The sequence below is a fragment of the Sinohyriopsis cumingii genome, chromosome 2, assembly GCF_028554795.1.
Source record: "Sinohyriopsis cumingii isolate HCF-2022 chromosome 2, ASM2855479v2, whole genome shotgun sequence".
NCBI classification, from domain to species: domain Eukaryota; kingdom Metazoa; phylum Mollusca; class Bivalvia; order Unionida; family Unionidae; genus Sinohyriopsis; species Sinohyriopsis cumingii.
The window spans coordinates 171,068,283-171,087,915 of record NC_142962.1 but is presented as its reverse complement, the minus strand read 5'-3'; the positions used below and the strand labels follow the sequence as shown (position 1 = coordinate 171,087,915).

Sequence of the window (19,633 nt, the reverse complement as noted above, 5' to 3'; positions counted from 1 at the left end):
AAATCACATAATGAAATGCTTTCATCAGTATTTTTTAATAAAGGAATAATCTGACCTCAAAAATTTTTATTGCTGTATCTTCAATGAATTAAAATCTATTGCATCAATTTTTAAGGATGTGCTAATTAGAAAATCAATATATATTCAGCAAAATTTGTGGTAAATGTGTCTTCTATTCTTATACCAAAATGCAAAAAATGTGTATTTGATATTTGCAACTGGAAATGAAGTGGGTTCATTTGATCACATTTGCATTACTGAAATACACATTCACTTTAACAATAAATGTTCAATACAGTTGACACAGCTAACATGACAATAATGACTGTTGTACATCACTGATGCAGTACCCTATGTAGGAAAATAGTGGGCCTGTGTAGGAATAGATGAAACATTATAGTCAATTTCTTTTTAATGAAATGGTGCTCAGGTTTTACAAATGCAATAAATAAAATGAAGCTCAAAAGAGTGTATACTTTTGGCTTAGCCTACATTTTCCCTTTACATGTAGCTGTAAAATTAAAGAGTGATAACAAAAAAAGGGAACAATTAAGGCTATAATGACATGGTAATGCATATTTGGAACGTAGCTGTTCTAAAGATGCGTCACTGCACCTGTATCTATCACACGGTAACAAAAATGAAAATTAAATATAATTGTCATCTGTCTCATTTTTGACAACATCTGCAAGAAGATTAATAACTTTGCACAAAGATTTCATTTTCTGTAGTGGATCAATTATTATGATCAATCATTAAAGGACTAATTTTGATAAAGAAACAGACTGTAAATTTAGTCAACTGCTTGAAAAGCCTGTGCCGAGATAATAATAAATTTAGTCAACTGCTTGAAAATCCTGTGACTAGATAATAATAAATTTTGATGTCAAGCACATCATTCATTGTTCATAAAGAAATATATTATAAATTTAGTAAATTCTTTGGAAAGCAAGCACTTGGATAATACAAATTTTTGATGACCAAGTCGAGTTTATCAGAAATAGATTTTAAACTGAGTCAATAGGGTGCAAAACAAGCACTTGTATAATTACAAACTGTGATGACCAAGTCAAGTTTATCATTAGTGATTCATAAAGAAAATAGCAGGGTACATTTTTTGACATGCATCATGTAGGGGCCTATTTTATGTCACACAAAAGTTGATAAACACCTTTACTTAATAACCTTAATTAAACTCTTGTTAACACCTTCACATGAAGTACCTTGACCATCAAAAGTACAATCTTCTAAAAAATTTCACTGTGTACTGAGGTAATAAACTGCAAATGTTACATTTCGATCAGCATGTACCTAATATTTTGCTGGAAAATATGCACAGGTATAAAGAAAGATAATCATGTGTGTGTAAATTGTACCAATACAGTCATTTGTGTCATAATGCCTTAATCAGGTACGCACTTTATATTCATAGAACCAAAAAACGTGTACATTTGTAATAGAATCAATCATTAACTTCAGTAGCATGTGAATTTCCTTTAGCCCTCAGGATAACTTACCACTATTCCAAATACGATTGTGGACAAAGCCCCACCTATGAACCCTTCCCAGGTTTTCTTTGGAGACAGTTTGATCAGCGGGGTCTTGCCGAAGAAGAAACCAAACATATAGGCCATGATGTCATTGCAGATGATCATAGAAACTGGTACCAGGAACCTGCAAGTCAGGGTAAGTAAATTACAACTGTAAACTAGAAGTGATGAGGCATGAGAGCTGAAATGCATAGCAAACACACTGGACACTATGTTCTAAATTGAATTACTATCATAGCAAATACACTGGACACTATGTTTAAAATTGAATTACTATCATAGCAAATACACTGGACACTATGTTTAAAACTGAATTACTATCATAGCAAATGCACTGGACACTATGTTTAAAACTGAATTACTATCATAGCAAATACACTGGACACTATGTTCTAAATTGAATTACTATCATAGCAAATACACTGGACACTATGTTCTAAATTGAATTACTATCATAGCAAATACACTGGACACTATGTTTAAAATTGAATTACTATCATAGCAAATACACTGGACACTATGTTCTAAATTGAATTACTATCATAGCAAATACACTGGACACTGTTCTAAACTGAATTACTATCATAGCAAATACACTGGACACTATGTTCTAAATTGAATTACTATCATAGCAAATACACTGGACACTATGTTTTAAATTGAATTACTATCATAGCAAATACACTGGACACTAAACTGAATTACTATCATAGCAAATACACTATGTTCTAAATTGAATTACTATCATAGCAAATACACTGGACACTATGTTGAATTACTATCATAGCATGCTGAATTATTCCTAGGCCAATACATGTATTTGAATGAAACATGTAACTGAATTTCCGCTAAGTAAAACCCTATTTCACTTCTTAAAAACATTTTGAACATTTCTCTCTGTGTAGTTTACATGCCTGAATTACACCAATCCATTTGATATTTATCAATGTACATACAGTCTGCCCTGAATTACACCAATCCATCTGATATTTATCAATGTACAATCTGCTCTGAATTACACCAATCCATCTGATATTTATCAATGTACAATCTGCTCTGAATTACACCAATCCATCTGATATTTATCAATGTACAATCTGCTCTGAATTACACCAATCCATCTGATATTTATCAATGTACAATCTGCTCATTATAAAATGCCTGAATTAAACCAATCCATCTGATATTTATCAATGTACAGTCTGCTCTGAATATAAACCAATCCATCTGATATTTATCAATGTACAGTCTGTCCTGAATAATGCCAATCCATCTGATATTTATCAATGTACAGTCTGCTCATTGTAAAATGACAACCGTACACTAAAGGTGCTTATATAACATGACAAATCTTCCCAAACTTTATTATATGACTCCCATCCAGACCCCTCCAATATACTGGTCAAAAAGATTTTGAAGTGAGACTGAAATAACCCACTGCTAGGGACCTTAGAGCAGGGACTCGAGAATTATATTCATTTTGAAGATGGTCACCACATGTGTAACCTTTGTAAAATGTCCAGTGAATTTTCCACTCATCTGTTTACAATGAAACATGGTTATGGACAGAACAACGGACAGACTGTGGTGCAGATGAGATGTAGTTATGGACAGATGGCAATACAGATGAGATCTTGTTATGGACAGAACAATGGAAAGGTGAGATCTGGTTATGGACAGATGACAAGACAGATGAAATCTGATTATGGACAGATGGAAAAACATGATTATCCGGTCATGCAAAGATGGCAATACAGATGAGATCTGGTTATGGACAGATGACAATACAGATGAGATCTGGATATGGACAGATGGCAAAACCGATGAGATCTGAGTATGGACAGATGGCAATACAGATGAGATCTGGTTATGGACAGATGGCAATACAGATGAGATTTGATTATGGACAGACGGCAATACAGATGAGATCTGATTATGGACAGATGGCAATACAGATGAGATCTGGTTATGGACAGATGGCAATACAGATAAGATCTGGTTATGGACAGATGGCAATACAGATAAGATCTGGTTATGGACAGATGGCAATACAGATAAGATCTGATTATGGACAGATGGCATTACAGATGAGATCTGGTTATGGACAGATCAATGGACAGAAGGCAATACAGATGAATGTGGTTATGGACAGAAGGCAATACAGATGAATGTGGTTATGGACAGGTGCCAATACATGAGATCTGGTTATGGACAGATGAGATCTGGTTATGGACAGATCAATGGACAGATAGCAATACAGATGAATGTGGTTATGGACAGAAGGCAATACAGATGAATGTGGTTATGGACAGGTGCCAATACAGATGAGATCTGGTTATGGACAGATGAGATCTGGTTATGGACAGATCAATGGACAGATAGCAATACAGATGAATGTGGTTATGGACAGGTGCCAATACATGAGATCTGGTTATGGACAGATGAGATCTGGTTATGGACAGATCAATGGACAGATAGCAATACAGATGAATGTGGTTAAGGACAAATGCCAATACAGATGAGATCTGGTTATGGACAGATCAATGGACAGATGGCAATACAGATGAAGCATTTAACAATATCTCTTTGCTAAAGTGTAGGTATAATAATTCAACATGGCTACCCCTCTCCCAACCACAAACCCAATTACTAATATTTCTTACAGCATATACATAAATCCAAGAGGCCAAACTTTCCCATCCTCTTCTTATAATAAACACAGAAGCATTCAATTTTGTTCTTGATTCTGAATCCACAACAGAAAGGCCCTGGATAGTATGATACTTCCATTGAATAATAATGAAATGTCCCCCTGCTAGGGACCACTGATTAATAATGAAATGAACCCCAGCTAGGGACAATTGATAAATAATGAAATGACCCCCTTAGCATAAGAAAAGCTTAATATATTTGCATTTAACTGATGGATTGAAAAACTCAACTAACCGAGTCCCAAAATTCCTTGAATAAAACACTACTGTAAAGAAATAAAAACCTATGAGGCGCCATATCGGACAAAAGCTGGTCCAATCAGAACATTACCATTGAAATTTTAATGTCATGTGTCCAGAATTCCAATTTCACATTTTGTATTAAAAGAATTTTTTTTTCAAGTTCCATTTTCAAGGTCGAGATTTTAGATTGTATCTGTTGAATTAAACAGTTGTGGTTGAAAGTTCTATTTTCTGTCAAAGTTTTAGATTGTGTCATTTGAATTACATGTCGGTGTTTGGAATTTCAATGTCATATGTCAAGAATTTCTAATTTATGAATTGGTTCAAAGAGTTCATGTTGAAAGTTCCATTTCATATGTAGAGTATATAGATTTCATCTGTTGAATTACACAGCATGGTTGAAAATCTGATGTCCAATGTCAAGTTTTTGGATTGTATCTTCTGAATTACACGGCAGTTGTTGAAAGTTTAATGTCATATGTCGAGAGTTTCATTTTTATATGTTGAATCACATTGATTGTGCTGAAAGTTCCATTTCGTATGTTGAGTTTTGAGATTGTATCTGTTGAATTACACAGCACTGATTGGACATTTTATTGTGCTTGTCAGAAATTATATTTTTATATGGTGAAATGATGTGTTGTTGTTAAAAGTAACATTACGCAATGTCCACTTTAACAATTCAAAATACTACAGAGTATTAAGATACATCATTCGTGTATTCAATTATGAGGCGCCATTACATTTCATGCATTTACAGTTTGAAAGTTACCATTCACAGGTGGAGAATTACTATGACTTTTGTCGCTAGAGGTCGCTCTCGAGAATGGACCGCGTTATTTTTAAACAAGTAGGCAGCTTCTCATTGCTGTGAAATTCAAGAGATGAAATCTAAATACTCACCATATGACTTGGAACATTCACCACAAAAGTTGCATGCAACATGCGAATTAGGGATTCTCAACATATGATACTGAAATTTCAACAACCACTATGTAATTCAAAATATACACTGTAAAACGTCCACATAGGAAATATAACTTTAAACCACCACTGTATAATTCAATATAAAAAATCTAAAATCTCGATCATAAAATGGAACTTGAAGGTCATGCAATTTGATCCAACATGTGATACTGGATTTCTCGACATACGACATTGAAATTTCAACTGCAACTTTCTCACTGGACCAGCTTTTGTCTGCTACAGCTCCTCATAAAAACCCACTCAATCCTCTCAGCTCACCAAATAAGTCCATCAAATATGTTCTGCATGATAAGATGAGACTGTGTCACCACCAAGAGCAGTGTAACATGTGTCCAGCCAAACTGAAATAAAACCAATTTTTTCTAGTAAAATAAATTTCTTCAATAATACTTACCTGATCATAAGGAAAACTATTACCTTGTATATCTAGCCCTACCAGGCTAGCAACCTAAAATGTATCTGCACATAGGTGGCAGTTAAATGGAGTGATCTCCCATGATACTGGTATTTGTGCCATATCCAACGAATACTTCAATTGCAATTGGAGCACGAGGCACACTCTCCATATGTATGTAACTACAGGGATGTATCTGTTTTGTGATCATGTTAAGTATTACTGACGAAACATACTTTACTATAAAAAAAACTGGGTTCTTCTTTAAATACACTGCCTGATCATAAAACTGTAGTAGAAGTGGAGGGAATTACATCCCATTACCCCTGAAAGGTCATATTCTGTTCCCTAATGCATGTGAGATAGCTTCTAGACAACCAAACTGGAGAAATGACCCCATATGTCAGGGAAGGCTTTGAAAGTCATGAAGCCATGACCTTATCATGAGCTTGAGAAAATGGATTCTGACCTCCATCCCATGGCATGGATACTGTCAGTTTGGCAAATATTTTGCTCAAATGCAATGCTTGTTGCAACTGCCCTAACTCTGTATGCCAAAATGCATAGCAAATTTATTTTATCTGGAATTATTTCCCGATAGCTGGAACAAAAAAAAAACATTCAAGATGAAAGTGATTGTGCTGATATATCATCCTCTCCCTCTTTGATGGGAAAGAAGAGGCATGATCTCCCTTGACACACCAGCTATCTTTAACAAGAACCATTTCAGAGCTTGTACTGGGTCCCATAGATGACTCTGAGATGAAGTGTCCAGAGTAGACAATGATTTCACTGCAAAAGACTGATCCCCCATGAAAAGGAGTCTATTCTTGGCAATGAAAGCAGGGGTCACTTTGAGCTATACTGTCCCATCCTGTCCAGAACTGCAAGTACTTCAGTACAGCTAGGAAGTTATGAGATGGGAATCAATGAGTTTATTCAACCAGACAGCCATGATAAATCCACTTCTGACACAAAGGCAACACCTTTGGACATCAGACAGCCATGATAAATCCACTTTTGATACAAAGGCAACACCTCTGGATATCAGACAGCCATGATAAATCCACTTTTGACACAAAGGCAACACCTTTGGACATCAGACAGCCATGATAAATCAACTTTTGACACAAAGGCAACACCTTTGGACAGGTGATCCTGAGATATGACAGGTCTTATCTTCCATGGTGACTCAGCATGTCAATGATTTTAAACTTTTATTGTGACATGTTCTAACTGATTCTCATTAAAATGAGCCAAAGTAGGAAGTTAGCTATTAAGGTACTGATGCAATCAGTGGCACAGCATGTTCACACTCACATCATTGAGTGAAAATTCTCCTTTTTGCTCATACACTTTAGGTGGAGGGTTGTCTCGCTCAACCGATTTCCTCCACTACTTGATCAGAGAATTGTTTGTTCACAAGGATTTAATATGACCATTATGATCCTGATGTGCAGATTCCTTGATTGGGATGGAATACTTGCCAACATAGATGCTTAAGTAGATGAAGTAATATATTTTTGCTAAAGATTTTGGCCTCAACATTGATGAGGTTGTTCCTCCATGACCTTTCCCAACTGAGCGTAGTGATCAGGATGAGATTACACTCTGATTCTCTTGCTTTCTTTAACACATTCAGAAGGTGGGGTGGAATGATCTCTGTGCTTTTATCCATAATGATTCTTGAGGACCCTGGCACTGAACATGTAATGGATCTTGATGAATGTGTCTCCTCAGATGCCCCCATATTAAGTAGAAACTTTGGCACAACCGGCCATGGAGCAAGCCATGTACATTGTGGCACAAACGGTACAATGAGTCTTTAAACTGCCTGTGCACTGATGTCACGACAACATACGGGATGTTGAGCAATGTAAGATGGCCTGTGCACTGATATCAGGACAACATACAGAATGTTGAGCAATGTAAGATGGCCCAAAATTCAACATAATAGTCAGGACTGGCTTTGTTATTAACCAGACTGAGATGGCAGAGTCTGACAGGGACACTGCATACTTTATAACTTTGTCAAATTCCTTTTGTTGGTATCGGGGTACATGATATGTAATTTATAAATTTGGTCCCTTTTGCACTGTGCAAGACAGTGTCTGAGGCGCATACTGTTGAGGGTGGTCATTCTCATGGCTGATCTGTGTTTGAAATGCTCTCCAAGTCAACCAACAGTGATAGTAGTTGATTAGCGGTTGGATTATGTTGATTAGCAAATGCTGGAACGGTGGAATAAGCTGTTAACAAGGAGGAGAACGAAACCCTGATGGCAAGAAGCAAAATACTTTCTGTTTATGATGCTTGGAAGGCAGTCTTCTCTTGCCAGTGAGAACTAGCCAAGATGATGGAGCTTGTGAGATTACTTCATCATATCTAGGTGAATGTGGCAATGCTGATGCCTCCCACGCAATCTGAGATGAAAACTGGAAAAGGAGTAGCCCACCATATTCAAAGAACATCCTGATTGGGATTGATCACTGACCGAGTTTTCTCTTTGAGTGACAAAGGCATGAGAACACAATGACTCCCCACGCTGTAAGTACTGAGGCACTAAACTGGGCACTAGGTGCATTGAGTGGCCAGTAGCTGGTGTGGTGTTGGGTAGGTAAACACCTGAAAGATCTTCTGTCTTCTTGCTTAAATGGTAATATTTACTGTGGTAGTTAATTGTAACCTGAAACCGTGCAATTTAAACAATACCTTGTGCCATTATTTGTGTTGAGAGGGGTTAGGGGTTTATGATCCACAGAACTGGTCCATAAAGCTGAAACCAAGACTTTCCACCTTTTGGTTAAATTTTAAAGCTGACTGTGGTAGTGACCTGTTACAACTTGAGATGAATGGCAGAGTCCAGTTTTAATCTAACAGTTCCATATCACCTTGCATGACATTGTGCCATTATTTGTGATGAGCTGGGTTATGGGATATTTGATCCACAATACTTGTCCATACTGCTGAGAAATATATCTGAAAAGGCTTGCTTTGATCTCATCTGGTACACAGCCTATTGGTTCTGCCAAGAAAGGTTTTTCATGATGTGACAGTGAGGGAGGAGTTGGAGCTGTTGCTGACATGACAGTTTGGTTTGCATCCTAGTTGACAAAATGTGTAGAGTGCAATACCATAAAGAAGCCAGTCTTTCCTAACCATGATGTCAGCAAAACTGGAGGTGCACTTATGCCCTTTCCCCATAAGTAGTTCCAGTACAACAGCCTATCGGCTTTCTGTCCATAATATGCAAGTCTGACATGTATTTGTAGACTGGCAACCAGAGCAAGCTGGAGCATTGTCAGTTGCATGTTTCCAATGTTTACAAAGCTTACACTTGGTCTTGCCCATGGTTTAAATCTGTAAGCCAAAATAGGGCAAACAATACATACAGGTGTAGTGTAAACTCAGAAAGTGTATGTGCAGAGATACACACTATGACAATTACCTGTAAAATGTCATACATGGCCACAAATACAGGTATAGTAGTGGAGCACTGCTATTAATAATTATGAAGTGGATGCTATAATATCAATTTTAATAAAAGTCACCCATAGGAAAGGCCACCTGACTGCCTATACAAGTACAAACACTGAAGTGTTGCATATACAGACTATGCAGTCAATGCAATGACTAAACTATGCATATAAAATTTATCAGTATGAATTCAACCACAGCAGAAAATATAAAGCAAATATAATAAAGATTTCTACAGTACATATAGTACACATAATACATGCACATAAAAATGCAGTGAAGCATCACTATTCATAGTTATAGAGAGGAGTCCAGTTACCTGTAGGAGAGGACAATGACAGCCTAAGCAGGTAAAATTAGTGAAGTCGCATGTATATAACCATGAAGTGAATGTTAAGACAATATTGATATAGAGAACTTACCTGCTTGCATCTGACCATCGTGGAAATTATACAGCAATATTATAACAGTTTAATATATCACAAAACAAAACCTGCACATATTTAAATATAGCTACTGCATTAGCAACCTGTACAGGTACATACCAAGAGAATATAAGTGTGTGAAGATGGAAAAGTGATGATACTGAAAAGCCAGAAACTTTGCCGTCAAAGAAAGAAAAGAAAAGGTGACAATTTAAAGATCAAGTATTCTTCCCTTCAAAGGGAACAGTCCTCCAACTTGCTTCAAGGCCGAAAACTTTCAAAAACTTGTATGCGGATTGTAAAACCTTTCTCGCTGTAGAGAGCATGCTATTCAGCATGAGCAGAAGTAGTATCTTAAGTATTCACGGACTCTGGTGCAAGCCGTGTATCAAGGGGAGATCACTCTAACTGCCACCTATGTGGACAGTTATCTTTTATGTTTTAGCCTGGGAGGGCTGGATTTGCAAGGTAGTAGTAGTTCTCCTAAGGTATTATGATCATGAAATGTACTTGTAAAAGCCAACAACCAGACTCTTTCAGAATCTCTTTTCAACATGCTATTTTAGGGATCCTCTACAGTATCTATAATAGCACTTTTAACTAAAATCAGTTGTTTATTCAAACAATGGTGATAATATAGTACCGAATTCGACTATCAATCAACATAAAACACGAACATATCAAACAAATATGAAAAATCTAGACATCAGAGTATAAAATATAATAAAAGTACCTGAAGTTATACAACAGTAACTATTTTATTATTAATAGTCTGAAATTAAAGATGTCTTTGTAATCTAAGAGTTTCTAAGTGAGAAAAGTAACTTTAAAGCAAATCTATTAATTGCATCTTGCATACATCAATATTTTAACCTGGAACATTCATGCTTCATTGCATTTTGCCAAAAACATTTATAATCAATCACTGACATTTTTGTACAACTGCTTAACTGATTATAATCAAACACTGATATTTTTGACACCTGGTTAATGTCAATGATTGAATATAATCTATTGCTGATTTTTTTTATAACTGCTTAATGTCAGTGATCAATTATAATCAATCACTAATATTTTTCTGCACCACTTCTTAATGTCAATGATCGTTTATGTTTCAAATCATACAAAACTACAACAGATGGCAAAACCAACTGTTCTTTGATACAATGTAAAATGGTCTCTGTTTTCACATCTTCATACATCCACTTTAATTGTGATTTAAGATGTCATTAGACTAATAATCTATTGCATTCCAAGTACCTATCAAGCTTTAGTAGCAACAGGCAGTCTACCTGTATGTTTTAGTGGTCATTTCAAGCTTTAGTTGCAACAGGCAGTCTACCTGAATGTTTTAGTGGTCATTTCAAGCTTTAGTTGCAACAGGCAGTCTACCTGTATGTTTTAGTGGTCATTTCAAGCTTTAGTTGCAACAGGCAGTCTACCTGTATGTTTTAGTGGTCATTTCAGATTTTAGATACAACAGGCAGTCTACCTAAATGTTTAAGTGGCTATTTCAGATTTTAGTGGCAACAGGCAGTCTACATGAATGTTTTAGTGGCTATTTAAGATTTTAGGCCATCATATTTTGTTGCCTTATATATTGACAGCAGAAATCAAGAGAGAAGTTTTAATCAAGGAGGAAGAAAACATATTTTAAGGCAAATCAATGACAAATTATAGACAAGTATTAGGTTATTTTTAATAGTATACCTAGAATATGTCTGTCAAAACTCAAAAGTTATCATCTGCTTAAAGTTCAGACCAGAAAGTATGATTCACTGTTAGGAGTTTTCTAAATCATTCTACATTGCATGCCATAAAAATTCACCATTTTGAGTTCTCTACATCATTTGACATATTGTCTGCCATCAATTTCACCATCTGGAGTTCTCCAGAGTTCTCTACACCATTCTACATGTTGCCTGCCATCAGTTTCACCATAAGGAGTTCTCCACATCATTCTACATGTTGCCTGCCATCAGATTTACTACTCGGACTTCTCTAAACTATTCTACACATTGTCTGGGATCAAATTCACCATTCATAGTTCTCCAATCCATTCAACATATTCCATAGCCTCAAATTAACCATGCTGAGTTCTCTACATATTTCTATTTCTACCTGCCATCAAATTCCCTATTTGAAGTTCTCCAATCCATTCTATATGTATGTCTCTGTATGTGTGTGTGTGTGTGTGGCTTGGATTTTAACGTAGTTTTAACAATTTTTCAGTCATAGTGCTATGATGTCTGCAGTGTGACAGTATATAGTGATGTCTAGCATTGGGGCATCATGCTGCAGACATGTAGCATGATGTCCCACCCAGACACATTATCCTGACACCAGGCCGACCAGTCCTAACACTAACCTCTTAATGTTGAGCGCCAAGTGAGGCAACTGTTAGTACCATTTTTGTAAGTCTTTGGTATGACTCGACTGGGGATCGAACCCACAACCTCCCGCATCCGAGGCAGATGCTCTAACCACTAGGCCACTGGAGCAGTCCATTCTATATATGGTCTGCCATCAAATTCCTTATTTGAAGTTCTCCAATCCATTCTATATATGGTCTGCCATCAAATTCCCTATTTGAAGTTCTCCAATCCATTCTATATATGGTCTGCCATCAAATTCCCTATTTGCCTGCCATCAAATTCCCTATTTAAAGTTCTCCAGTCCATTCTATATATGGTCTGCCATCAAATTCCCTATCTGTAGTTCTCCAATCCATTCTACATACTCAATGGCCTCAAATTCACCACCTGGAGTTCTCTAGACAATTCCACACATTGCCTACCATCCAATTTATGTTTTTGGAGTTCTCTAATCCATTATATATATTGCCTGGAGTCAAATTTACTATTTATAGTTCTCTACACCATTCTACATATTGCCTACCATTAAATTCACAGTTTGGAGTTCTCTACACTGTCGTACATTGCCTGGCCTCAGATTTACTTTCTGAGTTCTCTAAACCATTATACCTATTGCAATGGGTCAAATTCTCTGAAGAAGAGCTTTCATTTTTGTTTATTCTGATGGTATATATTAATAAAACCTTAGCAATGTATGTGATTATGGTAGTTCAACTAACAATATTGTCGATTTAAAGAACATAGCTGTAGAAGCCATGATATTGTTGAAGATATTTGAATGTACAGTGTGAAATGTTTTGAAGAATTTTTCATTGGGAGACAATGTAAAAATTGCTACAAAACGGAGTTGACCCCACCCACCCCTACCCCCAAAAAGTGTCAGGAAAACTTTGGGAAAATGTTTTGAAGGATGTTGCTACTGGATTTAACAGAGACAGGACAGATAAAGTTCAACCTGTTACCATAAAGCATTCTTATACAGAAATAAGATTTTACACATTGTACAAAGGATATGAATGAAGGAAATCAAAATAACACGAGTACCATAAACTGCACATTATAAACCCACTAATGTTTAATAGTGCCTTATGGAGATAACTGAAATTGTTATGCATAAGCCTTTTTTTTTTTATTGGAGTCACAACGATCTTGACCTTTGATTCTAAAATGTACAGGATTCTTCCTTACCCTAATTGCTACCCATCAGCAAAGTTTGGTCAAGGCCACTGATATAGAACTAATGTTATGATGCAAGAGCCATTTATTTTCTTTCTGTAACAATGACCTTGACCATCTGATTCAAAGTCAGCACAGTTCTTCTTTATCTGAAGTGCAAGCCATCAAACAACTTTGGTAAACATTCAAGTTCTTGTGCAGAAAATATTTTTCTTCTTTCAGTTAGACTGACCTTCACCACTGATCTTTTGAGCCCAAAATAAATAGTATTTCCCAGGTGCAAGTCAACCCCATAGTTTGAGAGTTGTTGATGGTTGATAATATGCAAAAACTATTTTTATTCTAGCACAGTAACCTTGACATTTGACCTTTTTACCACAAAATCAATAGTTCTACCTTACTCAAGTGCAAACCATCAGCAAAGTATTATAACTGTTGAGGGTGGGCAAACACAAGTCATTGTGCAGAAACAAAGCAAGGAACAGAAAGGCAAATAGAAATCACAACATAATTCCTTCCTTCTTATGCCATATAAAGCCAACATAATCAAGGAATATGGTGTGCAAATAAAATATTGGATGTATTACATTGCTAGTTCAGTTACTGGATATAACTTTGGATCAAACAAATAAAATATTGTGTTATGGATGTCTGTATCATCTATTAAATTTATAACATAATTTATATTTAAGCCATTTGGGTTTATGACATTTATATTTTGGTTCTTTAGTTCAGCGGCTGGCTAGCACTAATTGAATCAACAATGCTACACTCACCACAGTATACTGGTACCTTTGCACTGAATCAATAATGCTACTCTACATTGTACATCAGTACCTTTTAAGTGAATCATCAATGCTACACTCACCACTGTACACTGGTACCTTTGCAATGAATCAATAATGCTACTCTACATTGTACATCGGTACCTTTTAACTGAATCATCAATGCTACACTCACCATTGCACATGGGCATTTTTGCACTGAATCAATATAATTATGCTACACACACCACTGTACATTTGAACTGAATCAACAATGCCACACTCACCATTGTAAACTGCTTTAGATAGTACTTTTTCTTCAGGCTGAAGACAAAGCCTACAATTCCACTGCAGTACAGGGTGAATGAAATGATTCTGTGATATGTTACAAAAGGTACAAGGAAGTCCTGGAGAGAGAGAAAAGAAAAGGATATTAACTTCATAGCAAATATATTTGAAAGACAAACATTTTAAAGCTTTAGCAAATTTCGAACATTCGTGCACAATAAATGAGAGTTTAAAAAGTCTACATTTTTACAAATCTGTTCTTTGAATAAATGACTCTCTTATTTAATTTCTACAAAGAAAAACTGGCTATGCAACCAATAAAACGTGGCATCTACATTTGACTTGAAGCACATGCACAATATTTGTATTTCCTTACTAAAATCAATATCCAACTGAAAGACAGAAATTGTATGAATATCCTCTTCTATACAATAAAACCAGTATTGAAAGACCACTGCTTTGACAGACCACCTGTCTTGAGAAACCAGATTCTCAGTACATGGATTCACTGATTATACAGTGCTCTCACCCACCCCGAGAGACCACCCATCTTGACATGCCATGACGTTTTGGTGGCATGAGTGGTTTTTCAAGACTGGCTCTACTTGACTTAAAAATACTTACAGTCCGATGTAAAAGAACTCCAAAATGGTCTATGAAACTCTCTCCATAGAAGAAATAGTTGGAGGCAAAAAGGAAGTACCAGCTGAGGGTACGGAACCAAGGAAGATGATATGACCGGTATACAATGTAACCAATGGTGATGATCTCATGGAAACATTTGATCTGCAAGGCTAAAATCTGAAATCACAAAGAAGATTATAATAGAGATGTTTCATGAAATTAGATTTATAAAGTTTTTTTAATATTTGTTTCTTAAAAATCAAAAACATTGAAATATTAAACAATAAGTGAAAAACCTGACAACACCCACACCCCTGCTAAGTTCTATAACAAAGATATGCAAGCTGACAAACTTGTGCAGTTTAAAATCTGCTCCATCTACAATTATGTGCTAATTTTATTTATCTTGTCAGCATCTTCAATCACTGATTAAATAGCTCAATATATAAAGAGCTATTCTAAATTTGTTTCCCATGTTCAATTTAAATACATTATAGATCGTTTAATAACCACTTTTGTGTGAAGTTTCTCTGCTGTTCTGCCTATAATACCCGTGTGTCAGACAGGGAATAAGCTATGTTAAGTTCTGACTGATGGTTGGTTATTGTTTACCCTGGACTGCAACAAACAATAACAACCAAATAAGGATTTATGGTAACATAATTCACTGCATAACACAATGAAAGTATAGCCATCAAGCTGGACACAGACAAAACATGAATCAACCTATTAACTTTGCACAAGTGTAGTTATTAACTGATGAGTAAAGTACTACATTATACGTTGGGAAAACATCTGTAATGTCCTTTATGCCGAACATGCAGCTGGATAAGATAATTTGCTTGAAATAACTGAGGTGAGTGGATGACATTATGAACCATGTCACCTTGTGTTATTTGTAAAGAAGAATGTATGTTGTCAGTAGGTTTTTCTTTTTAAATGACAAATATGAATACCTGTACCTGCAACATCTGTCTCCGATGAATACTCAGGCCGATAAACATGGTAAATTATTAATGTGTAATGTTATTTTAATGGCCTCTAAATTTTGTGGTTTGGGTAATAAAATAAAAAATATATCTTTGTATCTAATTTTGAGGTAACTTTATATAAATGTACAACTTCCTCCAGGAAGTGGGCCAGATAAAGCAATTTTTAAAGCCATACCCTAGGATGTAAATAAAGATCAAACTAAGTAGGTTGCACATGCCAACCTATTATTATTTTTTTTAAAAATGCATGTCTCTGTAAAAGATTATACCAACATTTGCTTCCACACATTGATAAGCAAACAAGTTTTATCCATACTGCCATTATGTATATTTAATTTACACTGTTTGTTGTTTTATTTTAAATCTATTTAGTTATACACTATTGCAATGTAACATTGTATGTTGGACTTAACCTTCTCCAAGATCAAGTTTATTTTCTACTGATATTTTTGTATTTATTCTGTAAATAACTAATACACAGCTATAAAATTATGTGTGTGTATGGGTTAATATTATTATCATTATTAATAGAAGTAGACATGTTTATTTTGGTCTGGGTCTAGGTTATTGGGATTCCCTGGCATACCTGACATATTCCAGGTTCTATATTATAATTTTAGTAACAGACCTTCTAATTATAACTATTACTTTTTTTCTTGTAAACAACCTTCCATACTGAAATTTTCGATTAGGTAATAGTTTTTATTGAAAGTGATAACTGTGACCAGAGGTCATGTAGAGTACAATATAGGCTTGTTAATGGAAAAACTATTTATTCATGCTTTAAGATCTAGCATAACTGATCGGTATCCAGAAGTTCATTTGGGCTGGAATTTATTTCTTCTAAGTATTTAAGTTAAGTAATTTTTATAAATTATTTGTTGAATTTTACAAAGATTGTTGTTTTTCACTCATTTCTGTTACTTATTTCAAGAGCATAGATTTGTAATACTGCATTAAGTTCATTAATTAAGTCATTCAGTGCTAACATCTGTCATAATGAGGACTTAATGAAAAAAATGTGTGAGCTACCATATTTAATACCACTACTGTTATCTTAAGTAACTAGAATCTCAGATGTTCTGAAAGACTGCTGTCCAAGGATAAAGTTCTCAACAATCTGGGATTAGGCACTTTAACAAAGCCAATGACTGTAAATATCTTTTTTTAAAAACAATCTTTGCCATAAATAAAAGGTTCTGTCAAAGTGAATTTCAGCCCAAAAGTTAAAATCAAAATATCACTGAAACAATGGTTAAAGAGCGGAAAATCTGAAGCAATGTCTACTATTGTGGGCCTTCCCTGATCCTAATGAGTGCTCTGATAGGAGTGAAACTCTCTCAGCAAACCACAAATGATGCCACTGAAGCTCTCATGATATCCCAGAATACCCATAAGTGTAAATGAGGTGAGTACATATCATACGACAATCACATTAGATGTAAAACTGCAAGATACTTGATTGAAAACGAAATTTCCAGACCAGTAAGAAAGTTCAGTACCAAGTTCTAGAAGAAAGTCTGAGAAACAACAGTCTGCAGTACACTAGATCAATATATACAAACTCGCTGGTGCAGCTGACATGACAATCCTGTCAAAATCACCACTTGAAAACTTCCTGTTGCTGGATTACCTTGAGCCAATTCATGCAAAGTGGCTTATTTATCCACACAACAAAGTAGCACATTTGAGAAACCAGAATGAAATGATTTTTGTGAAAAAAAGACTAATCTACTGATTGTTTATTTAGTATTTAGTACAAAAATGTACTGATAAATTGGAATAATATGTGTTTGGGAAATAAAGGACATACTATGTAAATCTGCATTTATTACTAGTTTTCATGTTCTTTTAATTTTGCAAATTAAATTATAACCAGTTTCAGTGTTCCTGGTTATCCTAATGTATATTTCACATTCTGAACACTACAGTTGGTCTTAGCTCACCCATGAAAATCCCAAAATTGGAACCAAATGAATATAAAGTGAATCACTGTATCATTATTCTGGAATAATTCTATTGCAATTCTTTATGCAGAACAGGTTGAGATTTGGCATGGTAATCATGTAAAAGAATCATCTGATGTTGACTAGGGGCCATACATGCAATGCTCTGCCAATCCTTAACTTAATAATGTCTGCAGAATGTATTATTTGTGCAGAATAACACAGACATTGGATTGACAATAATCACAAATCTGCACCAACTTAAGTTAACAAAAGGGCAGAGGATTGGGAGAACATAACATCAGATTATGGCAATAAAAGCAGCCTGTGCCTACCTTCTTGTCCCCACCTATTCATTGGTGGGGGGGGGGATATGCACCACAATTGTGGGAAAGTACACACCATAATCAAATCAGTTCTTTACCTTCAAGAGACAGCAAGAGAGAGAGATAGGGATGGGCAGGCAGTCCTCTATATTGGAACTCCAGGCTTCCTTGCACTAATTATAACAGGTACTTGTATTTGAAAAGTTTTGCACCTGACTGCTAATGTCACTGGACATTTATATATCTCCAACAAACTGCAGAAAGTTGTTGATCACTAGTCCACCCATGTGTATCCAAGGTATGTATCTAATTCATAACATAACAGAGTTCCATAAATCTACCATCTCCACAGACTTCCTGATGGAGCACAGCATCCCAACTTTGCCACAACTCCTTACTGCCCTGATTTAGCTCCAAGTGATTTTTGGCTGAACACATTCTCAAAGATTCGCTGAAGGACATATAATTTGGAAACTGTCATGTAGTGGGAAATGCAGTTTTCCCATGTTTGAATAAATACCCAAAAAGTGACCACAAAATGACATTTAATAATTGTATGATCAGGCCAAAAGCATGTACAGATGTTAATGTTTAGTACTTTGCAGTGATGCCAGGATGTCACTAACAATTAGCTTTGTTGTAGAACACAATAATATTCAGAACTTTGAGGGGATGCAATTACGTACTGTTCACTAACAAACAACCTTGTTGTACAACACAATAACAAACAGCTCTGTTGTAGAACACAATAATATTCAGAACTTTGAGGGGATGCAATTACGTACTGTTCACTAAAAAACATCCTTGTTGTACAACACAATAATATTCAGAACTCTGAGGGGATGAAATGACATACTGTTCACTAACAAACAGCCTTGTTGTAGAACACAATAACAAACAGCTCTGTTGTAGAACACAATAATATTCTGTACTTTTCAAATAACCCTCTTACTGGACTCTTGGTTTTCAAAATTTCATCAACAGTTTGCTAAATACTGGACACTGTGGTTTTGAGGATCTGGTGGCATGGAGTTCCATTTTCAAAATCCAAAAGGAAACTTTGGACAGATAAATGGCAGAAGAAAAAGACAAGCGTAACAAATGTGTGCCCATATACTATACCATGCTGGCAAAAAAACTTAATTTAAACCCAAGTTACTAAGGATATACAATGACCAGTTAGAACTTACCAGGGTGACCAGTGCCAGTGGTCCCATGTATATAATAAATGCAAATCCCAATATCATCAACCAGGTAAATATACCTCTAATGACCCAATTTCTCCATCTGAAAAAAATAAATATTTTAAAGAATGCATGTCATTTCTAATTGTCAAGAAATTTTCTGAAAATGAA

The 19,633-nt window shown here is 35.5% G+C and overlaps 1 protein-coding gene across 1 annotated transcript in view; it reads right to left on the bottom strand.

Annotated features, from left to right (window-relative positions):
- LOC149806292 (phosphatidate cytidylyltransferase, photoreceptor-specific-like) overlaps nt 1-19,633 on the bottom strand; it is a 55,939-nt gene that overhangs the window by 23,522 nt on the left and 12,784 nt on the right. Inside the window, exons 3-7 of the mRNA XM_089951236.1 lie at nt 19,469-19,565; nt 15,015-15,191; nt 14,390-14,509; nt 5,750-5,832; nt 1,518-1,674 (exon numbers count right to left, since the gene is read on the bottom strand). Of these exons, the coding sequence (XP_089807362.1) occupies nt 1,518-1,674; nt 5,750-5,832; nt 14,390-14,509; nt 15,015-15,191; nt 19,469-19,565 (634 nt within the window). The remainder of the gene's footprint in view (nt 1-1,517; nt 1,675-5,749; nt 5,833-14,389; nt 14,510-15,014; nt 15,192-19,468; nt 19,566-19,633) is intronic.